We start from the raw sequence: 22,298 nt of genomic DNA, 5'->3' as shown, positions 1-22,298 counted from the left end.
GTTAGCTCTGATCTAGTCTTCCTGGCTGTAAGTCCTGGCATCTCCTGGTTAATGACAGTGTGACATTGGGCAAATTAACTTCTCTTTGTGTCAGTTTTTTAATTTTAATCTTTAAAATGGGGATAATAGTACTTATTACAAAGGGTTGTTGTAAGGAGTAAATGAGTTAAAGCACATTAGTGTAGTGCTTGTACATACAATAAAAGCTCAATACATGTTAACTTAATATTTTAAAAATTATTCCTCATATACATTATTAAAGACAGATCTGAGAGATGTTTTAAGGTAGAATTTACTGGCTTAATTCATCTCTAGCTACGGAGGAAAGACAATATCCAACATTTCAAGGCAAGGGCCATTGACGTAGAGGTAATATGGAAGTCATAAAAGTAAATTAAGGGAGAGAGGGAGGTAGGAAATGGAGGATTAAGGACTGATTTTGATGGGATGCACAGGAGAGAAAGTGGGGAGAGTAAAAAGGAATAAAAAAGAAGTCAAGAAGGAGGCAGAATCAGTCTCTAAAGTATGATAGGAACCAGAATAGCATAGTAGTATATAGACTAACAGAAGGATGGGTGGTGAGGTACTGCTGAGAATAACAGTTATTGTGTTGATGATATTAGTGAATTCAACCAGCAGATATTAATTGGATGCCTCCTATGGGCCCATTACTGGGGATACAGGGAAGAATTAGCTACTCTGTACTCAAAGAGCAGAAAATCTACTAGGAGTGAAAGACATGGAAATAATATATGCACCAACTTTAAAAATAATCAAGAGTAAGATGGAATTTTTTAGATTTAATTGGTACCTTTAAAAAGTTAAAATTGACTTACGGTTCATAAATGTGGGCAATTTAATTGAATTTATTTTCTTTTCTACACAATGGCCAAGAACAAATTAAGAGGGCCGAAGTCCAGGAATGTATTTCACATAGCCAGCCAAAAAAACTTTAAGGCTAAAAACAAAGCAAAACCAGTTACCACTAATCTTAAGAAGGTGAGTATTAGTTAAGTACTCTGACTTTATTGTTTACAAGCAAAGTGTCATTTTAAGCTACTGAACAACTGTGGGCTATGACTTTTTAAAAAGGTTCTTCATTTTTCCTAGAAAGGTAAGGATGGTTTCAAGCATTTGTCTAAAAAAATATATAAAAAAAGGAAGAAAAACAACCTCCCTTTCTTGAAAACAAATGTTGAAAAGAAATAAACATTTTAACTACAAATGTGTGAAGCTTCAATTTAATAATTTACTGAAGCATAGAACTCATTTAAAAACCATAGTATGGGAAACAGTTCTTATCTCTAAACTCAAATACAAGAATGTATTAATAGAGGCAAGACATGGGATGTCAGTGAGCACCCATTCTTTTTCTCCTCAGTAATTCTTGTCTCTTTGAAGACATCTGCAATTCAAACAAAAACTTGTAAAATGAAGATAAAAAATATTTATTGAAATGCACAATTTGAAAGGGGTTTCTTTCTTTTCTTTGTCTATATTTCAAAATACCTGAGAAATTTCTTCAAGATTAACTAGATTCTTTTAAGAAAAATTTTTAAGAAAATGTTTTCAAGTTTCAGTAGTAGATGGAGTCAGCTCTCCAGGACTCAGTTTAATTATAATAATCCTTAGAATTCTAACATTTCATCTTTCAACTTTCATGAGCTAGCTGAGTTAAGCTTTTTGGTTGAATAGTTTTATGATTTTATAAATGCTAGGAATGAAATTAAGCAGATGGTGGGGGTTTTGGGGATGACAGTTTATATAGGACAGTCTTCATAGTTGAAACATTGAAACCAACACTAGAATGATAAAGAGCTAGCAATGCAAAGAGCCAGGAAGTGTTGGGAGTGGTGGGTTCGAGGCAAAGAAAAATAGCCAGTGCAGAGGCCCTGAGCTAGGGAAAAGCTTGGTGTATTTGAGGAAGATTATTTTATTTGGACAGGAGGTACTAGAACTTTTATATATGCCACCAGGTAGAATCTAAGAGAGAGATCTATGGGTAGGCAGCATAAAGTGCATAGGAGGTAAGGGTTTTGAAGGAGAAATTGTTTGGCGGCAGCAGCAGTGAAGAACAAGAGCACCACCCCTACCTCTGTTACACTCAAAAGAGGAGGACTGCAAGGGAAGCTGTCATCAGGGGTCTTCCATTAAGACAAGAAGGTCCAGGAAGGATTCAGAGATGTACTGTTATGTTAGAAGGGACTAAAAGTATTTGATCCAGGTTTCTTCTATAGATGCGGGATGACAGCACTGTAGCCTAGAAAGATTTTGGTCACTATAAGGATACAGGAAAAAAGCAACTCAGTCTCTCTTATTGTCACTCTCATATGGTCACTCAACACTTCTAATACTAGATTTGTGGGGTGGTTTCCCCCACACCTAACAATTCAGCAGATGAATCTTCAGCAGGCAGCAGCTGGGTGTCCTTTAATTGAAATCTGACACTGCTGACCTGGAGATAGCGTCAGATTCCTTGAGTCCTAAGCCTCTTCCCAACTTCCAGTGACAATCACAAGTCCCAGATGTTTTACCTGTGCTTCTCACCAACCAGCTATAAATAAAGGGTCCCATGACCCCCTCCTTGGGTTTGATTAATTTTCTAGAGCAGCTTGCAGAACCCAGGAAAATACTTTTACCAGTTTATTATAAAGGATATTACAAAGGAGACAGATGCGTAGCCAGATGGAAGAAGTGCAGAGAGCAAGGTACATGGGAAGGGGCATGGAGCTTCCCTGCTCTCTCTGGGCATGCCACTTTCTAGGAGCCCTCATGTGTTCAGCTATCCAGAAGCTCTTTGAACCCAGTTCTTCTGTAGATTTACGGAGGCTTCATTATGTAGGCATAATTCATTAAATCATTGGCCATTAGTGATGGGCTTAACCTTTTTCCCAACTCCTCTCTCTGGAGCAGAAAGTCCTAATCCTCCAACCCTGGTTTTTATCTGACTAGCCCTCCTCCTGAGGCTATCTAGAGACTCCCAGCTGCCAGCCATCTCATTAGCATTAAAAAGACACTGTTATGCCTCTTAATACAGTGATTTAAAAAGCTGTATGACGGGAAATGAGGACAAAGACCAAATATATGTATATATCTTATTATGAATCACAGTATCACAGTCACATATCTTGGCCTTCTGTAACATAAGTGTGAGGCATATCCACATAAATCCCATTTTTTAAAAATCAAAACTTTTTGTCTGTAATTTCCCAATAAGACTATAAGAATTTTTGAGTGAATTATTCCTAATTTGTTGGTAAGAGTTTTTAGATTTTAGATTTAATGGGTTAAGGTTGAACATATCTTATCTTTAATGGTTATGAGATCATAGATTAATGCTTTTTTTTCTTTTTTAAAAGATAAACATTATGAATGAGGAAAAAGTTAACAGAGTAAATAAAGCTTTTGTAAATGTACAAAAGGAACTTGCACATTTCTCAAAAAGCACTTCACTTGAACCTCTGCAGAAAGAACTGGTAAGCAGAAATCATTTGCTTTTTTTTATGGCTAACAAATTGAGGCTAGTAAATTAAACTCCAAGTTTTCAAAGCCTGTAAATTGAGTGTCTTTCTTGGTACTGGCTCTCTAGTACTAGGCTCTATAGTATAAATAGCATATTCAGACTCTAAAACATTGTCTGAATATACAGATTTATTGTTCTACTTCCAAAGATATGACTAGAAAAATTAAATTGAATAACAGCTTATATAAGTCATTTGTCTGCTATTGTTGTCTACGTTTTTAAATACAATACTTTCTCCTTTCAGATTCCTCAGCAGCGTCATGAAAGCAAACCTGTTAATGTTGACGAAGCTACAAGATTAATGGCTCTGTTGTAATATAGTGGTGATGCATCTAATTCTTCACAAAGACCAATAAATTAAATGTTTTATACAATTTTATTTTTAAAAATCTTGTTAATGTACAGGCATTGGCACATTTTGAAAACAAACTACATAAACATGTCTTTCCTATAACCTAGGAAAGTGGAATGTCAGAAGTCAACAAAATGTGATAAAGTGCTAAAACAGAAGGCACTTCACAAAATCTGTTCACTGAAACCGTTATATATCCTCGTTTACATCCTTCACTTTACAAGTGGCAGTGAATGTCTGTTTGGATAGAAGGACATACAGAAATACAGGCAGTTTAGTGGCAGTAAAAATATAAGACAAACAAGTAATGAGTCCTTGGCCAACTTGTTTTTGATGACTTGTAGTGTCCTTTAACTTTCCTCTTGTAAGAAGAAAAAACAGAAGGATTCACAATTAGAAGTTGAAATCCAGAATCTAGTTACTTTTGGGAGTGGGGAGGTTTGTGGATATTAAATCATTTATCCCCTAAAGCAATCAGAGCCCTTTGTTTTTATGGTTGAAGTTTTGTGAAGTAAAGAAAGTATTAGGGAAGAACACTTCAGAATCAGTGAACTAAAAGAGGTGTTACATTCATTATTTTAAATACTTAGGTTATTAAGAAGTCTAAAATGTTACACAGTTAGAGGTAGATAACAGTCCCAAGTTTCCATTGAATCTAATAATTTAGTATCTGGACAACAAACAGATCACAAACTCCTTCATTATCAGCTAAATTAAAGTTGTAGTCATCTGCCGGGGTAGGAGAAAGCCTTAAGAGAGGAAACACTGCAAACAAAAAACAAATTCAGTGTTAAAGATGGTTTCTACATACAGTAAATGATCTTTAACAAAATACTCTCAAATACATCATTCCAAATTAAAGACTTGTGTAATGTGTATTTTGAAAGATTCTCATTTAGTAACAATTTATACATTGATTATTGATACTAGATTGAGAAATAGAAGTTAAATTTTTCTTTTTTTCTTTTTTTTTTTTTTTAACATGGAGTCTCCCTGTGTCATCCAGGCTGGAGTGCAGTGGCTTGATCTCGGCTCACTGCAAGCTCCACCTCCCGGGTTCACGCCATTCTCCTGCCTCAGCCTCCCGAGTAGCTGGGACTACAGGCGCCCGCCACCATGCCTGGCTCATTTTTTGTATTTTTTAATAGAGATGGGGTTTCACCATGTTAGCCAGGATGGTCTCTATCTCCTGACCTCGTGATGTGCCCACCTTGGCCTCCCAAAATGCTGGGATTACAGGCGTGAGCCACCGCGCCCGGCCTAGAAGTTAAATTGTTTATTGGTTGAACTTATCACTAAGGTAATATAACTAAAAGGCTCTAATGAGGCCAGGTGCAGTGGCTCATGCCTGTAATCCCAACACTTTGGGAGGCAGAGGCAGGTGGATCACCTGAGGCCAGGAGTTCGAGACCAGCCTGGCCAACATGGTGAAACTCCGTCTCTACTAAAAATACAAAAAGTAGCCATGTGTGGTGGCAGGCGCCTGTCATACCAGCTACTCAGGAGACTGAGCCAGGAGAATCACTTGAACCTGGGAGGTGGAGGTTTCAGTGAGCTGAGATCGTGCCACTGCACTCAGCCTAGATGACACTCCAGCCTGGATGACAGAGGGAGACTCTGCCTAAAAAAAAAACAAACACACAACAGAACACTAATGAAAGTGTTCTGTTTGCCACTTTGCAAACAGAAGAATGAATTGGACTTACAAAGTTTGCTGATGTTCTCTGCTTCTACATATATGTTTAGTACATCTCTAGTTACTATAACATTGCTAACTTAATTGCTACCACTTCGTAGGTTTCTACTATATTTGTTAGGAACTAGGACTCTGATCCAAGAACTTACAGAAGGAGAGAAATTATTAAAGTAATTAGCATATTGTAGCTAACTGATATTTAATAATTTTTCAGGTTAGATGACAACGTGGTTAATATTAATACTAATTCAGTGACTTCACATTGGCAGCTTGAAATTGGCCCGGGTAGGGGTATTTACAAAAGCAGGTGTTCAGATCACTTGCTGATTTAGACAAGTTATTTTACTCTTCTTGGACCAGATCCTTCAGGAGTGGAAAGGGCTAACAGTTTATTTTCAATGAAGGTGAGAAGTATCCCCATATGGATTCCTTTCCCTCAAAATGCAAGCAAAGAGAAATAAATTCTGAAGGATGCCTATTACTTACTGTAAGTGTTAAGGGAGAATTTTCATGAATCTTCATAGTAAAGCAGGTGGCAAATATATGTTCATTTCTTTTAAATTATGTTTCACTTATAAATTCCACAAAAGCATTACTGATATATGAGTTAGTAAAATTCTAACCTACTTACCATCAGAAGACATTAACTCATCAATGATATCTCCACTAATAGATCCTGCTGGAAACAGTAATAAAGTTTTGTTACATTTCTGTTAACAGTAAAAGATACTTATATTTAAACACAAGTAGTCACAGCAGCAGCTTGACTGATGTGCACATTTATATAAAGTACTAGTACTTTGTGGACAGGTTGTTTTCATGAGCACCTACTCTATGCCTGGCATTACTTTTAAACTTCCAAACTCAAGAGGAAGACCAAAAGGCTCATTATCTGCCAGGCATGGTGGCTCATGCTTATAATTCTAGCACTTTGGGAGGCTGAGTGAGGCGGACGGATTGCTTGAGCTCAGGAGTTCAGACCAGCCTGGGCAACATAGTGAAATCCATCTTTACAAAAAATACAAAAAAAATTAGCCAGACATTGGTGGCACGTACCTATGGTCCCAACTACTTGGGAGACTGAGGTGGGAAGGATCACTTGAGCCCAGGAGGTTGAGGCTGCACTGAGCTGAGATCACGCCACTGCATTCCAGCCTGGCTGACAAAGTGAGACCCTGTCAAAAAAAAAACAAAAAACAACAACAACAAAAAATCACCTCAGCATCATTCTACCAAAACTGACTCAGTTTTGGTCAGTAGTTTCATAATTCTCCCAGTTATTGAACCTTAAAACTTCAACATCACTTTCCATTCCTCCTGTTAACTTTATCTCCAGATCTCACACATCAAATGTTATTTTGCCTACAGTGTTTCTCAGATCTGTTCATTATTTCTCTTCCCGATCTCACTGTAATCACTGTTTTAGCCTTTTTATTTATTTATTTATTTTGAGACAGGATCTCTGTCTGTCACTCAGGCTGGTGTACATTACGTGCTGTCATGGCTCACTGTGGCCTTGACCTCCCAGGCTTGCAATCCTCCCACTTTGGCCTCCCTCCCCAGTAGCTGGGACCACAGGCACACGTCACAATGCCTAGCTAATTTTTAATTTTTTTTTTTTTTAGAGATAGGGTCTCACTGTATTGCCCAGGTTGGTCTCAAATTCCTGGGCTCAAGCAGTGTACCTGCCTCGGCCTCCCAAAGTGTTGGGATTACAGGCATGAGCCCCACCACTCTTGGCCCTTGTTTTAGCCCTAATGTTCTCTCAATTGCATAACTGCAAACGTCTAGTTTCCATTGCCTCTGAATTCTGCTTCCCAGGGCCAAAACCATCTTTCCTAATCATATTACTCCTGTGTGCACCATTATAGCTAATTATGCTATTTTCTTGGTCACAGATCTTCACTGGTTTATTGGATAAATATCCTAACTACTCTGAAATTCAAGGCCCGCTCTAATGTGGCCCAAAATTACTTTCCTTAGTTAGGATTTCCAAATATGAAACCATAAAAACAGAATACTCACTTTTTAAAAACACTTTGTTGAAGCCAATGTGTTAATTGTGTCTAAGCTTACCCATGTAAAACCCACGTAAAGCTTGCCTGCTTTATATTCTAATTAGATTGTAAGCTTTTTAAGGACTACATTTTCTTTCTTTCTTTTTTTTTTTCTAAGACGTAGTCTTACTCTGTCGCCCAGACTGGAGTACAGTGGCGCGATCTCGGCTTACTGCAACCTCCAACTCCTGGGTTCAAGCAATTCTCCTGCCTCAGCTTTCCAAGTAGCTGGGACTACAGGTGTGCGCCACCACGCCCAGCTAATTTTTGTATTTTTTAGTAGAGACAGGGCTTCACTATAGGTTGGCCAGGCTGGTCTTGAACCCCTGACCTCAGGTAATCTGCCTGTGTTGGCTTCCCTAATTGCTGGGATTACAGGTGTGAGCCACTGCGCCCAGCCAGGACTACATTTTCTATTGTGCACCCTAATGGCCTATAGTATAGACATATTTATAGGGGAAGGAAAAGAATAGATGCGGGCAAAAAGAAGCTAAAAAACATTCCATGTCCAGTTAGATCTTGTTAGCATCACTTTTAACCTGTGAACTCCCATTTTAGCAATGAGACACATCTTAGAGGTAAAATAAACAATTTGGATTATATACAATATAGTTTTAAATTATCTGCAATATGATATCTATATTGGCACCATTCATTCATTCTGTAGTCAGTGAGAGATTGCCTACCATGGTCCCTTTATTTGGAATCAGTAAGATACTGCCAAATTAAGAGTTGTGCTCTCTACTCCTGATACCCAGTGTGAAATGTTTTAGCTTTTTAAAATTTCATAAATGAAACAACTGAGGAAAGTAAGATTTCCTACATAATTGTAGTTGAGACCATTTATCACTTCTGTAAAACTAAGCTTCCCAAATAAAAAGTATAACAAAGAATATGGAGAAACAAGAGGCGTAAGTCACTATGGTCTATACTTAAAGATAGTTGGAACATATTTCACTAATTTATCCAAGACTTACTAAGAGAGATAAAATAACCTTACCAAGTAAACTCCAGGTAAAAGCTGACATCTATATATGCCACAAATGGAAAATTCCACACCTGACCTTGTGATAGGTTGCAGTCAAGCCACAGTCAATACTTTGTTTCATGCAAAAATTAAAACTATGGTATAAAATTATCTTCAGGCTATTTGAATAAGCTGTGTATGAAACAAATGAATATTGTGTTTAGACTTGGGTCCTATCCCCAAGATATTATGTATATGCAAATATTCCAAAAATTTGAAAGTGCTTGGGACATTTCTGGTCATAATCACTTTGGATAAGAGATAGCCAACCTGTTTTTATGTTTCTCCCTCTCTAATTTACAAAAGAAAGGCTCTGAACCCAATTCTGTGAAGAAAGTCATTGGTAGCTTGATGGGGATGGCATTGAATCTGTAAATTACCTTGGGAAGGATGGCCATTTTCATGATATTGATTCTTCCTACCCATGAGCATGGAATGTTCTTCCATTTGTTTGTATCCTCTTTTATTTCCTTGAGCAGTGGTTTGTAGTTCTCCTTGAAGAGGTCTTTCACATCCCTTGTAAGTTGGATTCCTAGGTATTTTATTCTCTTTGAAGCAATTGTGAATGGGAGTTCACTCATGATTTGGCTCTCTGTTTGTCTGTTATTGATGTATAAGAATGCTTGTGATTTTTGCACATTGATTTTGTATCCTGAGACTTTGCTGAAGTTGCTTATCAGCTTAAGGAGATTTTGGGCTGAGACAATGGGGTTTTCTAGGTATACTATCATGTCATCTGCAAACAGGGACAATTTGACTTCCTCTTTTCCTAATTGAATACCCTTGATTTCCTTCTCCTGCCTAATTGCCCTGGCCAGAACTTCCAACACTATGTTGAATAGAAGTGGTGAGAGAGGGCATCCCTGTCTTGTGCCAGTTTTCAAAGGGAATGCTTCCAGTTTTTGCCCATTCAGTATGATATTGGCTGTGGGTTTGTCATAAATAGCTCTTATTATTTTGAGATATGTCCCATCAATTCCTAATTTATTGAGAGTTTTTAACATGAAGGGTTGTTGAATTTTGTCAAAGGCCTTTTCTGCATCTATTGAGATAATCATGTGGTTTTTGTCTTTCGTTCTGTTTATATGCTGGATTACATTTATTGATTTGCGTATATTGAACCAGCCTTGCATCCCAGGGATGAAGCCCACTTGATCATGGTGGATAAGCTTTTTGATGTGCTGCTGGATTCTGTTTGCCAGTATTTTATTGAGGATTTTTGCATCAATGTTCATCAAGGATATTGGTCTAAAATTCTCTTTTTTTGTTGTGTCTCTGCCAGGCTTTGGTATCAGGATGATGCTGGCCTCATAAAATGAGTTAGGGAGGATTCCCTCTTTTTCTATTGACTGGAATAGTTTCAGAAGGAATGGCACCAGCTCCTCCTTGTACCTCTGGTAGAATTCGGCTGTGAATCCATCTGGACCTGGACTTTTTTTGGTTGGTAAGCTATTGATTATTGCCACAATTTCAGCTCCTGTTATTGGTCTATTCAGAGATTCAACTTCTTCCTGGTTTAGTCTTGGGAGGGTGTATGTGTCGAGGAATTTATCCATTTCTTCTAGATTTTCTAGTTTATTTGCATAGAGGTGTTTGTAATATTCTCTGATGGTAGTTTGTATTTCTGTGGGATCGGTGGTGATATCCCCTTTATCATTTTTTATTGCATCTATTTGATTCTTCTCTCTTTTTTTCTTTATTAATCTTGCTAGCGGTCTATCAATTTTGTTGATCCTTTCAAAAAACCAGCTCCTGGATTCATTTATTTTTTGAAGGGTTTTTTGTGTCTCTATTTCCTTCAGTTCTGCTCTGATTTTAGTTATTTCTTGCCTTCTGCTAGCTTTTGAATGTGTTTGCTCTTGCTTTTCTAGTTCTTTTAATTGTGATGTTAGGGTGTCAATTTGGGATCTTTCCTGCTTTCTCTTGTGGGCATTTAGTGCTATAAATTTCCCTCTACACACTGCTTTGAATGCATCCCAGAGATTCTGGTATGTTGTGTCTTGGTTCTCGTTGGTTTCAAAGAACATCTTTATTTCTGCCTTCATTTCGTTATGTACCCAGTAGTCATTCAGGAGCAGGTTGTTCAGTTTCCACGTAGTTGAGTGGTTTTGAGTGAGATTCTTAATCCTGAGTTCTAGCTTGATTGCACTGTGATCTGAGAGACAGTTTGTTACAATTTCTGTTCTTTTACATTTATTGAGGAGAGCTTTACTTCCAAGTATATGGTCAATTTTGGAATAGGTGTGGTGTGGTGCTGAAAAAAATGTATATTCTGTTGATTTGGGGTGGAGAGTTCTGTAGATGTCTATTAGGTCCGCTTGGTGCAGAGCTGAGTTCAATTCCTGGGTATCCTTGTTGACTTTCTGTCTCGTTGATCTGTCTAATGTTGATAGTGGGGTGTTAAAGTCTCCCATTATTAATGTGTGGGAGTCTAAGTCTCTTTGTAGGTCACTCAGGACTTGCTTTATGAATCTGGGTGCTCCTGTATTGGGTGCATATATATTTAGGATAGTTAGCTCTTCTTGTTGAATTAATCCCTTTACCATTATGTAATGGCCTTCTTTGTCTCTTTTGATCTTTGTTGGTTTAAAATCTGTTTTATCAGAGACTAGGATTGCAACCCCTGCCTTTTTTTGTTTTCCATTTGCTTGGTAGATCTTCCTCCATCCTTTTATTTTGAGCCTATGTGTGTCTCTGCACGTGAGATGGGTTTCCTGAATACAGCACACTGATGGGTCTTGAGTCTTTATCCAGTTTGCCAGTCTGTGTCTTTTAATTGGAGCATTTAGTCCATTTACATTTAAAGTTAATATTGTTATGTGTGAATTTGATCCTGTCATTATGATGTTAGCTGGATATTTTGCTCGTTAGTTGATGCAGTCTCTTCCTAGTCTCGATGTTCTTTACATTTCAGTATGATTTTGCAGTGGCTGGTACTGGTTTTGCCTTTCCATGTTTAGTGCTTCCTTCAGGAGCTCTTTTAGGGCAGGCCTGGTGGTGACAAAATCTCTCAGCATTTGCTTGTCTGTAAAGTATTTTATTTCTCCTTCACTTATGAAGCTTAGTTTGGCAGGATATGAAATTCTGGGTTGAAAATTCTTTTCTTTAAGAATGTTGAATATTGGCCCCCACTCTCTTCTGGCTTGCAGGGTTTCTGCCGAGAGATCCGCTGTTAGTCTGATGGGCTTCCCTTTGATGGTAACCCGACCTTTCTCTCTGGCTGCCCTTAACATTTTTTCCTTCATTTCAACTTTGGTGAATCTGACAATTATGTGTCTTGGAGTTGCTCTTCTCGAGGAGTATCTTTGTGGCGTTCTCTGTATTTCCTGAATCTGAATGTTGGCCTGCCTTGCTAGATTGGGGCAGTTCTCCTGGATAATATCCTACTTTAAAGTTCATATGGAACCAAAAAAGAGCCCGCATCACCAAGTCAATCCTAAGCCAAAAGAACAAAGCTGGAGGCATCACGCTACCTGACTTCAAACTATATTACAAGGCTACAGTAACCAAAACAGCATGGTACTGGTACCAAAACAGAGATATAGATCAATGGAACAGAACAGAGCCGTCAGAAATAATGCCACATATCTACAAGTATCTGATCTTTGACAAACCTCACAAAAACAAGAAATGGGGAAAGGATTCCCTATTTAATAAATGGTGCTGGGAAAACTGGCTAGCCATATGTAGAAAGCTGAAACTGGATCCCTTCCTTACACCTTATACAAAAATCAATTCAAGATGGATTAAAGACTTAAATGTTAGACCTAAAACCATAAAAACCCTAGAAGAAAACCTAGGCATTACCATTCAGGACATAGGCATGGGCAAGGACTTCATGTCTAAAACACCAAAAGCAATGGCAACAAAAGCCAAAATTGACAAATGGGATCTAATTAAACTCAAGAGCTTCTGCACAGCAAAAGAAACTACCATCAGAGTGAACAGGCAACCTACAAAATGGGAGAAAATTTTCGCAACCTACTCATCTGACAAAGGGCTAATATCCAGAATCTACAATGAACTCCAACAAATTTACAAGAAAAAAACAAACAACCCCATCAAAAAGTGGGCGAAGGACATGAACAGACACTTCTCAAAAGAAGACATTTATGCAGCCAAAAAACACATGAAAAAATGCTCACCGTCACTGGCCATCAGAGAAATGCAAATCAAAACCACAATGAGATACCATCTCACACCAGTTAGAATGGCAATCATTAAAAAGTCAGGAAACAACAGGTGCTGGAGAGGATGTGGAGAAATAGGAACACTTTTACACTGTTGGTGGGACTGTAAACTAGTTCAACCCTTGTGGAAGTCAGTGTGGCGATTCCTCAGGGATCTAGAAGTAGAAATTCCATTCGACCCAGCCATTCCATTACTGGATATATACCCAAAGGACTATAAATCATGCTGCTATAAAGACACATGCACACGTATGTTTATTGCCGCATTATTCACAATAGCAAAGACTTGGAACCAACCCAAATGTCCAACAATGATAGACTGGATTAAGAAAATGTGGCACATATACACCATGGAATACTATGCAGCCATAAAAAATGATGAGTTCACGTCCTTTGTAGGGACATGGATGAAATTGGAAATCATCATTCTCAGTAAACTATCACAAGAACAAAAAACCAAACACCGCATATTCTCACTCATAGGTGGGAATTGAACAATGAGAACACATGGACACAGGAAGGGGAACATCACACTCTGGGGACTGTTGTGGGGTGGGGGGAGGGGGGAGGGATAGCATTGGGAGATATACCTAATGCTAGATGACGGGTTGGTGGGTGCAGCGCACCAGCATGGCACATGTATACATATGTAACTTACCTGCACATTGCGCACATGTACCATAAAACCTAAAGTATAATAATAATAATAATAATAAAAAAAAAAAAAAAAAAAAAAAAAGAAAGGCTCTGAACCCACCTGAAGATATATCTGTAGCTGATGTCTGCTGCAGAGCCTGGCTTCTTTCAGATACATGTTGCTCAGGCAGATTTTGAGCTGCCATGCTGGATTTTTGTGGAGTTACTGGAGTCAAGGCCTGGGAGAAAGGCTGTGTGAGGTCATCAGGTGGGGGAACAGGAAAAACCAAGGGCTTAGATGAACTCGACTCTTTATTTATAAGCAGCACATGGATAGGTCCTGAATGAATCTTTAGATTGATCTAGTATTTCTTTTGTCCATTCTGACCCTTTGAAGTTATTGGGTATAAACAAATATACAATTATTAATATTTCTAGCTAACTTAAGACAGTAAAATAAGACAGGCAAAGCTACTAGGGACTTACTAAATTCACATAACACAATAAAGTCATTAAGTCAAAACACAAAAGTAGAGACATAGAGTAGAATGTAATTTTGAGGGCTCTGAACCACTAGTCATCAAAAACTCTCTGGTGTAGATTCTGGCAACTGTCCGATATTACCATGTGTGACTATATAATATGTCAGGGCAAAGCAATGCTCCAGGTATTCCCCATATACAGGAGCTTTATCCCCTGGGGTTGGCCACCACAGATCTGGTCAGTTCAACATGCTTCACAAATCAAATTCTTTTTTTTCCCATCTGCAAGCACAAAGACAACTAATTTCTCCTACTGAGAAATAAATATAACATTCTTCCAGCTGAAAAAGTAATCTGTATCCTGAGGCTTCAGGCTCCAGTAATACAAATGCCTAAATTTAAACTTTTAGAATAAGGGGGTGGGGGAAGGAGGTAGATAATATAGTAATCTTTTTCTACTCCCGTTTTTGGTTATTGCTTTCAAATTAGTTTGTTTTTAAAAATCTGAATCTGAAAATGAAAATCATGGAACTCATTTATAGTCAATAAATGTCTTTGATTTAATAAGCCGGACAATGTTTTGTAAAAGACCTAATTTAAAGGAATTGATTGTTGATATGTACATTGAACTTTTTCCTCAGTGGCAATTTTTATATCAATTGTAGATGTGTTGTTGTTGTTGTTGTTTTGAGACAGAGGTTCACTCTTGTTGCCCAGGCTGGAGTGCAATGGCGCGATTTTGGCTCACTGCAACCGCTGCCTCCTGGCTTGAAACAATTCTCCTGCCTCAGCCTCCCAAGTAGCTGGGTTTACAGGTGTGCACCACCATGCTCGGCTAATTTTGTATTTTTAGTAGAGATGGGGTTTCATCATGTTGGTCAGTCTGGTCTTAAACTCCTGACCTCAAGTGATCCACCTGCCTTGGCCTCCCAAAGTGCTGAGATTACAGGCGTGAGCCACTGCACCCGGCCCAATGTGGTCATTTTAACTGATTTTTATAGATTATTGGCCATATCATTAGTCATTTCTTGACATCTTCTATCTTAAAAAATTCAAATTTAAAATAATTTAATCAAAATGTTAAATCATTTTAAATCATTTGGTTACTTCGGGATAGATATTTTAGGGACAGGACCCAAGTCTAAACACAATATTCATTTGTTTCATACACACCTTATTCACATAGCCTGAAGATAATTTTATACAATAGTTTTAATTTTTGTGTGAAACAAAAATCACTTGATAAAACATTCTGATTACTTTTTAAAAATTGACTTTATTTGAGCTAAATGATATCAATAAATGACTAAGGATATAGCCAATAATCTTTAAAATCATTTATGATTCATTTAGTTCTATAATTTTACCAAGGAATTAAAGACATACAAATTCAGCTATCAACACTTTTAGATAAAAACTTGACTAACTCACAGTGTTTACACAATTAGCTCACATTCAGCTAAAGAAAATATCCTTCTTGAGACAGTAGATTCATTTTTCCCACTTATGTAAATATAAGTTATCCTACATACCATTTCTGGAATGGGTACCTCCAGTTGTGTACCAGAAGGTGCCTGAATGGCCAAAAGTGTATCACCTGGTCAAAAATAAATATAAAGTTACATAAAATACTGTTGATCATGGAATATAGTGGCAAGAATGTGGGCTCTGGAATCAGAATGTTTGGTTCAGTCCCAAACTAGGTGACCTTGAGCTTTGGTTTTCAATTCTATAAAATGGGGGACACACAACCTACTGCATAGATTTATTTTGAGGATTAAATAAGGTAATACATATATCAGTATTATACATGGGTTAGTTGTATGATTCTCATTAACAAATTCAGCTCAAGTTGATTTTGCTTTCACTAAGACTCCTGTAAAGTCTGAGATTCTTAAAACCATTTAGCCTCAAATAACACTGTTCATTGGACTAAGGATAGTGGAGATTAGGTATGAGACAGTGAAATGTTGAGCTTAAATGATTTTATTATTTTTGAAGCCAAATTCTACAACAAATCTCTGTTGAGTTGCAGATTAACAGAAGTCTCAGCAAACTTCCTTAAAAAACTCAGTAAATACAGTGGTAAAATAGAACAATAGGTCCATACGTATTTCCAACATAGTCTTACATAGAAAGTCAGATTCCACTTGATGAGGTACTTGGCAGAATCTTTTTAAATGAGTGGATAATACACATAAATTTAAATATGCACAATTTCATTTTACTTGGGTTGTAATTTTGGGAACACACGTCCCCCCATTTTAGTTATATTAATAACTATAATTATTAACATGATATTGTTATCTTAAGGAGAAAACACAGGGGCAGCAAATTGCATAGGAATAGGTTTCCTGGTTGTAAGATGGATTCACCTAATTCTTTCCTCATGGTTTCTTTGAGTTTCATTTGAGACCAGCATATACTTGCTGCATATAGTTTCATAAACAGTGCTGATGAGAACCATGTTCTAGTTCAAGTTTGGTCACTAACTCTGTGACTGTGTGACAATGAAAGTTGCTTAATCCCGCCCTGATTTAGCTTGCCCTCTGTCCCTGTCCCCTTCCCCTTCCACACACAGTTGATGCCTACCAGTGGAGCTAATGAACTGAATGCTGTGAAAAGCAGCTATTCTCATGAAAACAGAAACAAAAGCAGTCTATGAATACATGGCATGGTGGAGTGAGACACTGTGTCCACAACTTCTGAAAATGACAGGATAAGGGCACAGGGAATTCTAAATCACTCTCCACTGAATCGGTTGATGAGAGGAAGAATGCAAGGAAAAGTCTAATGGTACTTACCATTAAAGAAATTACAGATGTCTTCATGAGTTACATAGGAAAATGTACTGTCATAGGAGTTAAGGAAAAACATTTATATCAAGCCGTAGGCATTTAAATTAAGGTAATACATCTGAATGTCAAAATAACTAAATGACCATAAGCACAGAGGGACTGCCACCCATGGACAGATAAAAAAAGAAATCTACTCTAGAAAGGTAAAGACAATTAAAGGAGTTCCCATCCTTTGCTCTTAGAAGAAGCCATTCTGATTTTTGTGACATTTGAGGACCCTTAGGAGAGAGATGGAAAGCAGTGCACATTCTTCATGGAGGCAAAGGTTTCTGGGGGAAGGGAATGGATGGGGAAAAGGAGGCCAACAGCAACCATATCAGCTTCCACATCAGGAATTTTCTGTGATTGTTGTTTTTTGTTCTTGTATTAAATGGTCAGGTATGGCCACAAGAGGACACAGAGGAAAAGAAAGACTCAGAAAAACAAAGTATTATACTCTTAGGTCCTAGTGACGGGAGGCAGGGCAGGCTACTCAGGGCCACATGGTTAAGACAACAAGGTGGTCAGGAGGCAGAAGACAGGAGCAAGGGGAAAGCATTAGCCCAGAGCTTTTACTGGGGTTTCCTTGGGAAAAGAAATGCAGGGTGGCCGGGCATGGTGGCTCAAGCCACCCAGCACTTTGGGAGGCTGAGGCAGGTGGATCACTTGAGGTCAGGAGTTCAAGACCAGCCTGACCATATGCACAGACGGGCTGCCACACATGGACAGATAAAAAAAGAAGTCTAGTCTGGAAATGGTGAAACCCGTCTCTACTAAAATACAAAACTTAGAAGGGCATGGTGGTGAGCGCCTGTAATCACAGCTACTCTGGAGGCTGAGGCAGAAGAATTGCTTAAACCTGGGAGTAAAGGTTGCAGTGAGCCAAGATTGTGCCACTGCACTCCAGCCTGGGCAACAGAGTGACTCCATCTGAGGAAAAAAAAAAAAAAAATGCAGGGTAGGGAGAACACTGTGATTAGCTAGTTTGGATAATTTTGTTTGGTTTTGTTTTGAGACGGAGTTTGCTCTGTCGCCCAAGCTGAAGTGCAGTAGTGTGATCTTGGCTCACTGCAGCTTCTGCCTCCTGGGTTCAAGCAATTCTCCTATGCTCCCTGGTAGCTGGGATTACAGATGCACGTTGCCATGCCCAGCTAGTTTTTGTACTTTTAGTAGGGACAGGGTTTCACCCTGTTGGCCAGGCTGGTCTCAAACTCCTGATCTCAGGTGATCCGCCAAACTTGGCTTCCAAAAGTGCTGGGATTACAGGTGTGAGCCTCTGCATTTTGCCTAGTTTGGATAATTTTGGTGGGCTCTAAGCTATGCAAGTAGTCCCCTAGTTGTCTGGTACCTGGACCTGGGATGATTAAGGCAGAGGAATATTGCCACCTGGGGTGTATGGACTGGAGAGAGGAGGTCTGGACCTGGACTGATTAGTTTATATATCAAAGGGATTCTCCTAGCTGAGCCCATGCTGTTTCTTTCTTTTTTTTTTTAATTTTATTATTATTATACTTTAAGTTTTAGGGTACACGTGCACAATGTGCAGGTTTGTTACATATGTATACATGTGCCATGTTGGTGTGCTGCACCCATTAACTCATCATTTAGCATTAGGTATGTCTCCTAATGCTATCCCTCTTCCCTCGCCCCACCCCACAACAGTGCCCAGTGTGTGATGTTCCCCTTCCTGTGTCCATGTGTTCTCATTGTTCAATTCCCACCTATGAGTGAGAACATGTGGTGTTTGGTTTTTTGTCCTTGTGATACTTTGCTGAGAATGATGGTTTGCAGCTTCATCCATGTCCCTACAAAGGACATGAGCCCATGCTGTTTCTAAGAAGTGACTAGTCCCAGGATGGGCAGTCTCTCCTCAGCCAGAAAGGTTTGTGGAGATGTCAAAATACCATAAGATACAGAAAACTTTATATATATCACACATAACCATGGTTGGGGCAATGGGAATGGCCAGCATCTTGTAAAGCAGGGCAGCGAAGTCCAAGATAAAATAGATAAATGGCTTTTGAATTTCAGAGCTCCACAGAACACAGCTTGAAAACTCCCATTGTTCTCCAACTGTTAAGGGGCTCTGATCCATTGAAAGGAAATAACAAATGAGATAATGGACTTGTTCACCAAATACAGGAAAATGTGAAAAGTAAATTATATTGTATACATTAGTCAAAATTTCATGAGGTACTACAAGGTAAAATGTGGTTAGTTTTTTTGAGAGTACAGGTAAGTTCCTAAACTAAGAGAATCACAGATATCTAAGAGAAGACAGTGGTAAGAAACACATGGATATGTGTTTTTATATATATATAAAATAATGTTTTTATATATTATATATAAATATATATATTTTGTATATTATATATGATATTATATGTATTATATATAATAACTTTTTGCCCCAATATATATTGGTGATAGGCACACCTGACTTATACCCCTGTTCTCCAGTAGGAACTATTTTGGGGTTCATATTAGGCAGAAAGTATCAAGGATTGATTGTGGACACATGATATCCCATCTTTAAATGAAAAATTTTCAAAACTTTGAGAGCTGCTGAATTTTATACTTCAGAACACTGAACATAATTATTTAAAAATAAATATGTACTTAACAATGGCTTCTAATAGTCACAGATTTCCTAAGCACACTGGCTAGCATACTGCATTCTATCAATAGGTAGACCATAAGTCGACGAATCTCTTTTTCCACCTCAGTGCAACACAGGAATAATGGTAATGGATCTGTACTATATAACTTAAAAAGTTAACATTTAGAAAATATTAGTATATATTATAAGAATATAATAAAATTAAAATGTCATATTTACTTATAAAACTTAACTGTCTAAAAACAAAGTGAATGATCTTCAGACTGAAATAATTTACACATACATATTCCAAAGCTATATGTATATGCATAACTTATTTAAAAGGATACCTATTATTAATGGAATCGTCCATCACATTTTTGATGCTTTGCTGTAGCCACAACTTCTGCTGATCAAGTTCTCTTTCCTTCATTTCTAGACCTTCAATTTCAGCTTTAAGAAATCTTAATCTATCTATGACTTCTTTAGTATTACAGCCAGCACCTACACCTCTTAAAAACATATGAGAATTAATATCCTCAGTATCAGATCTAGGTTAATATCACTTAATTTTTACTGTAATAAAACTGACTTATTTAGTAACATATTCAAGGCAGAAGTCTTTACACTCTTAAAATCAAGCACTAAAATCCTTAAAAATTTTAAACACCATACCTCTTGCTTAGAAAATTTATTGGCAAGAACAACCAAATTTCAAAAATTCTCAATCTTCCCTACAGTGTTTTTTTGTCATCTGGAAGGCCAGACTGGTTGGTGACTAGGTACCAAAAGAGTGTGCTCATCAGTCACACCTAGCAGTCTCAGGATGTGACTGAGTTGCTGGTAAAATAAATTACAATTTTTTAATGTTTTGGTGGAATTTTGGCTAAAACAAAACAAGACAAAAACTGTGGTCAAAGGGGACACATTAGAAGAACAGAAGTTGTTACATTCAAACATAAAACCAGGCCACAATTAATGACAACATGCATTTCAATCAATTACTATTTACAAAGTACAAATTCCTATGAAAGTAGTTCTTGCTCTCAAGGATGGGTAAAGAGTTAGGAAGAGATTAACACAAGACAGTATGCAATGTGTGCCAAATGAGTAATAGCTTGAGGGAGAAAGTAAGATTTGAACTTTAAGAGTGAAAACCCAACATCCAAGAGAGCAAGGGAACACCCCACACAGGAGTGACAAAGAGGCCCAGAGAGGTGTGTTCAGGGAAAGCTGAGGGGCCTGACTGAAATAGAGGATTTGGGAGAGAGAAACACCAGGAAGTTCAAATTTTACAGAGCATTGAGAAGAAAAATAAAGGTTTGAGAAGAGGGTGCTGGTTTGTAACTTACTTCCACTGGATACTGTTTTTTGACTTTTTTTCAATCAAGTCAATTCCCTCTAAGACATTGGTGATATCATAAATTCTCCTTTTTTGCCTCACAGACAAAGTGTCAGCAGCCTGTTTAGGAAAGACAATGAGAACAGTGAAATAAAGGGCAAGTCATATTTTAAAGCCAAAAAGGGTTGATTATTAAGTCCACAGCAAGTCCAATCTCAAATTTGACCCAGTCAGTTGTTTGCGGACAATAGCTGAGCATGTTCAAAGCATCTCCCAAACACTGCAAATACCAAAGAAATTATTCCATTTAAAAGCTAGCAGATGTTGGAACAGAAAAAGAAATTAAGGTCATGACACAAAGCCTGCAAAAATAAAAGAACACAATAAGAATACTTTGTGTCACTTTATGGAGTAATCCTGAGGAGGAGCTACTAATTGCCTATCCATGTCACCTCCTATCTTATTTCTCTGTTCATGAACAGTCTCATCTAAAGACGTGTTACTTATTTTTTAAAATCTTAAAGAATTACATCTCAGCAGTTTATTTTGGTAGTTAAGACACTTGGAAATTCTGAACTATATGCACATTTATAATACCTTGAAATAAATATCTACATTTTTAGATTCATAATGAAAATAGAGGAATGAATCATGCCATCCTAACGCAAAGCATAAAATCAGCAAGAAATCAGAATCAATAGCTCAAGATTGCACTAGCAACTATTATACAAAAACTTGATAGTTGCATTCACATTAGATAAGATCAACAAAACAATATAAGCTATCATGTTATGAATTCAACAAACAATTCCTCTGATTAGTTCCAATTCACGTTTTTGATGTTTGTTCCCAAAAGAACAAAGAGAACCTCAAAGAAGTTTTCAGAGTGGATTAGACAATAGCATATTTTGAATGTGGAGCCACATTTTAAGATTCATGGTAGTTACAAATATTTGTGTCTCTACTGGCAATTTTCAGCACATTATCTAAAATATCTAAATGAACAGGTTTTAGCTTCGCATAATTGCTAACAGCTCTCCCAGCTTCGCATAATTGCTAACAGCTCTCCCAGAGAGCATTACTACTTTCTTTATTCTGTAAAAACCTAGCTCAGCACAGTGCTTGCAATCTGGACCTACCTTCCCCCTGGAGAAGGTACCACTGACAACTATACTGACTGTACAGGCATTTGAGATCTTAAGAGAAATGTCAGTTCTCTCAGACACATTTTTTTGTATGGGCCACCAAAACCCCCAGGTTACTACTGTCCCATCATTCAGGTCTTCCTCAGGAAGGGGATTCATGCCTCAGTGGACCAGGAGAATAAGCAGGATGTGGCAGAAGAAGGAAAAGCAGGAGAGTGGGGCTCTTTGTTCCCCAACTCTAACTTGGCACTGTCCCTTCTAGAGAACCAGAAAATTAACAGCAGGACTAGCCATGGTTTGTTTCATTGATATCTTCTTCCCTTGTACTTAGCAATTCCCTTCTTTTTTTATCTACCTTCATAGAATTTTCACTCTTGACTTCGAAGCTGTTTTTATGAAGAGCAATACATGA

The 22,298-nt window shown here is 37.9% G+C and overlaps 1 protein-coding gene and 1 pseudogene across 1 annotated transcript; one reads left to right on the top strand and one right to left on the bottom strand.

The window, feature by feature from the left end:
- The first annotated feature begins 863 nt into the window (after window positions 1-863).
- On the top strand, window positions 864-3,918 carry LOC129060981 (ribosomal biogenesis factor). The gene is made up of 3 exons (XM_054561562.2): window positions 864-999; window positions 3,360-3,476; window positions 3,768-3,918. The coding sequence occupies exons 1-3, from the start codon at window positions 886-888 to the stop codon at window positions 3,837-3,839; spliced, it is 303 nt and encodes a 100-aa protein (XP_054417537.1). The 5' UTR covers window positions 864-885; the 3' UTR covers window positions 3,840-3,918.
- A 612-nt stretch (window positions 3,919-4,530) lies between these two features.
- LOC129060839 (transcription factor E2F5-like) lies at window positions 4,531-20,966 on the bottom strand (annotated as a pseudogene).
- Window positions 20,967-22,298: the final 1,332 nt, after the last annotated feature.

The sequence above is a fragment of the Pongo abelii genome, chromosome 7, assembly GCF_028885655.2.
Source record: "Pongo abelii isolate AG06213 chromosome 7, NHGRI_mPonAbe1-v2.0_pri, whole genome shotgun sequence".
Taxonomy (NCBI): domain Eukaryota; kingdom Metazoa; phylum Chordata; class Mammalia; order Primates; family Hominidae; genus Pongo; species Pongo abelii.
Note: the sequence above shows the minus strand (reverse complement) of the source record. Positions and strands in the feature narration are given on the sequence as shown.

Excerpts from the sequence above, each read along its gene's own strand:
- LOC129060981 (XM_054561562.2), top strand. The coding sequence starts at position 886 with ATGGCCAAGAACAAATTAAGAGGGCCGAAGTCCAGGAATGTATTTCAC. Across the intron at positions 1,000-3,359 it reads TTACCACTAATCTTAAGAAG|ATAAACATTATGAATGAGGA; the intron begins GTGAGTATTAGT and ends CTTTTTTAAAAG. Across the intron at positions 3,477-3,767 it reads AACCTCTGCAGAAAGAACTG|ATTCCTCAGCAGCGTCATGA; the intron begins GTAAGCAGAAAT and ends TTCTCCTTTCAG.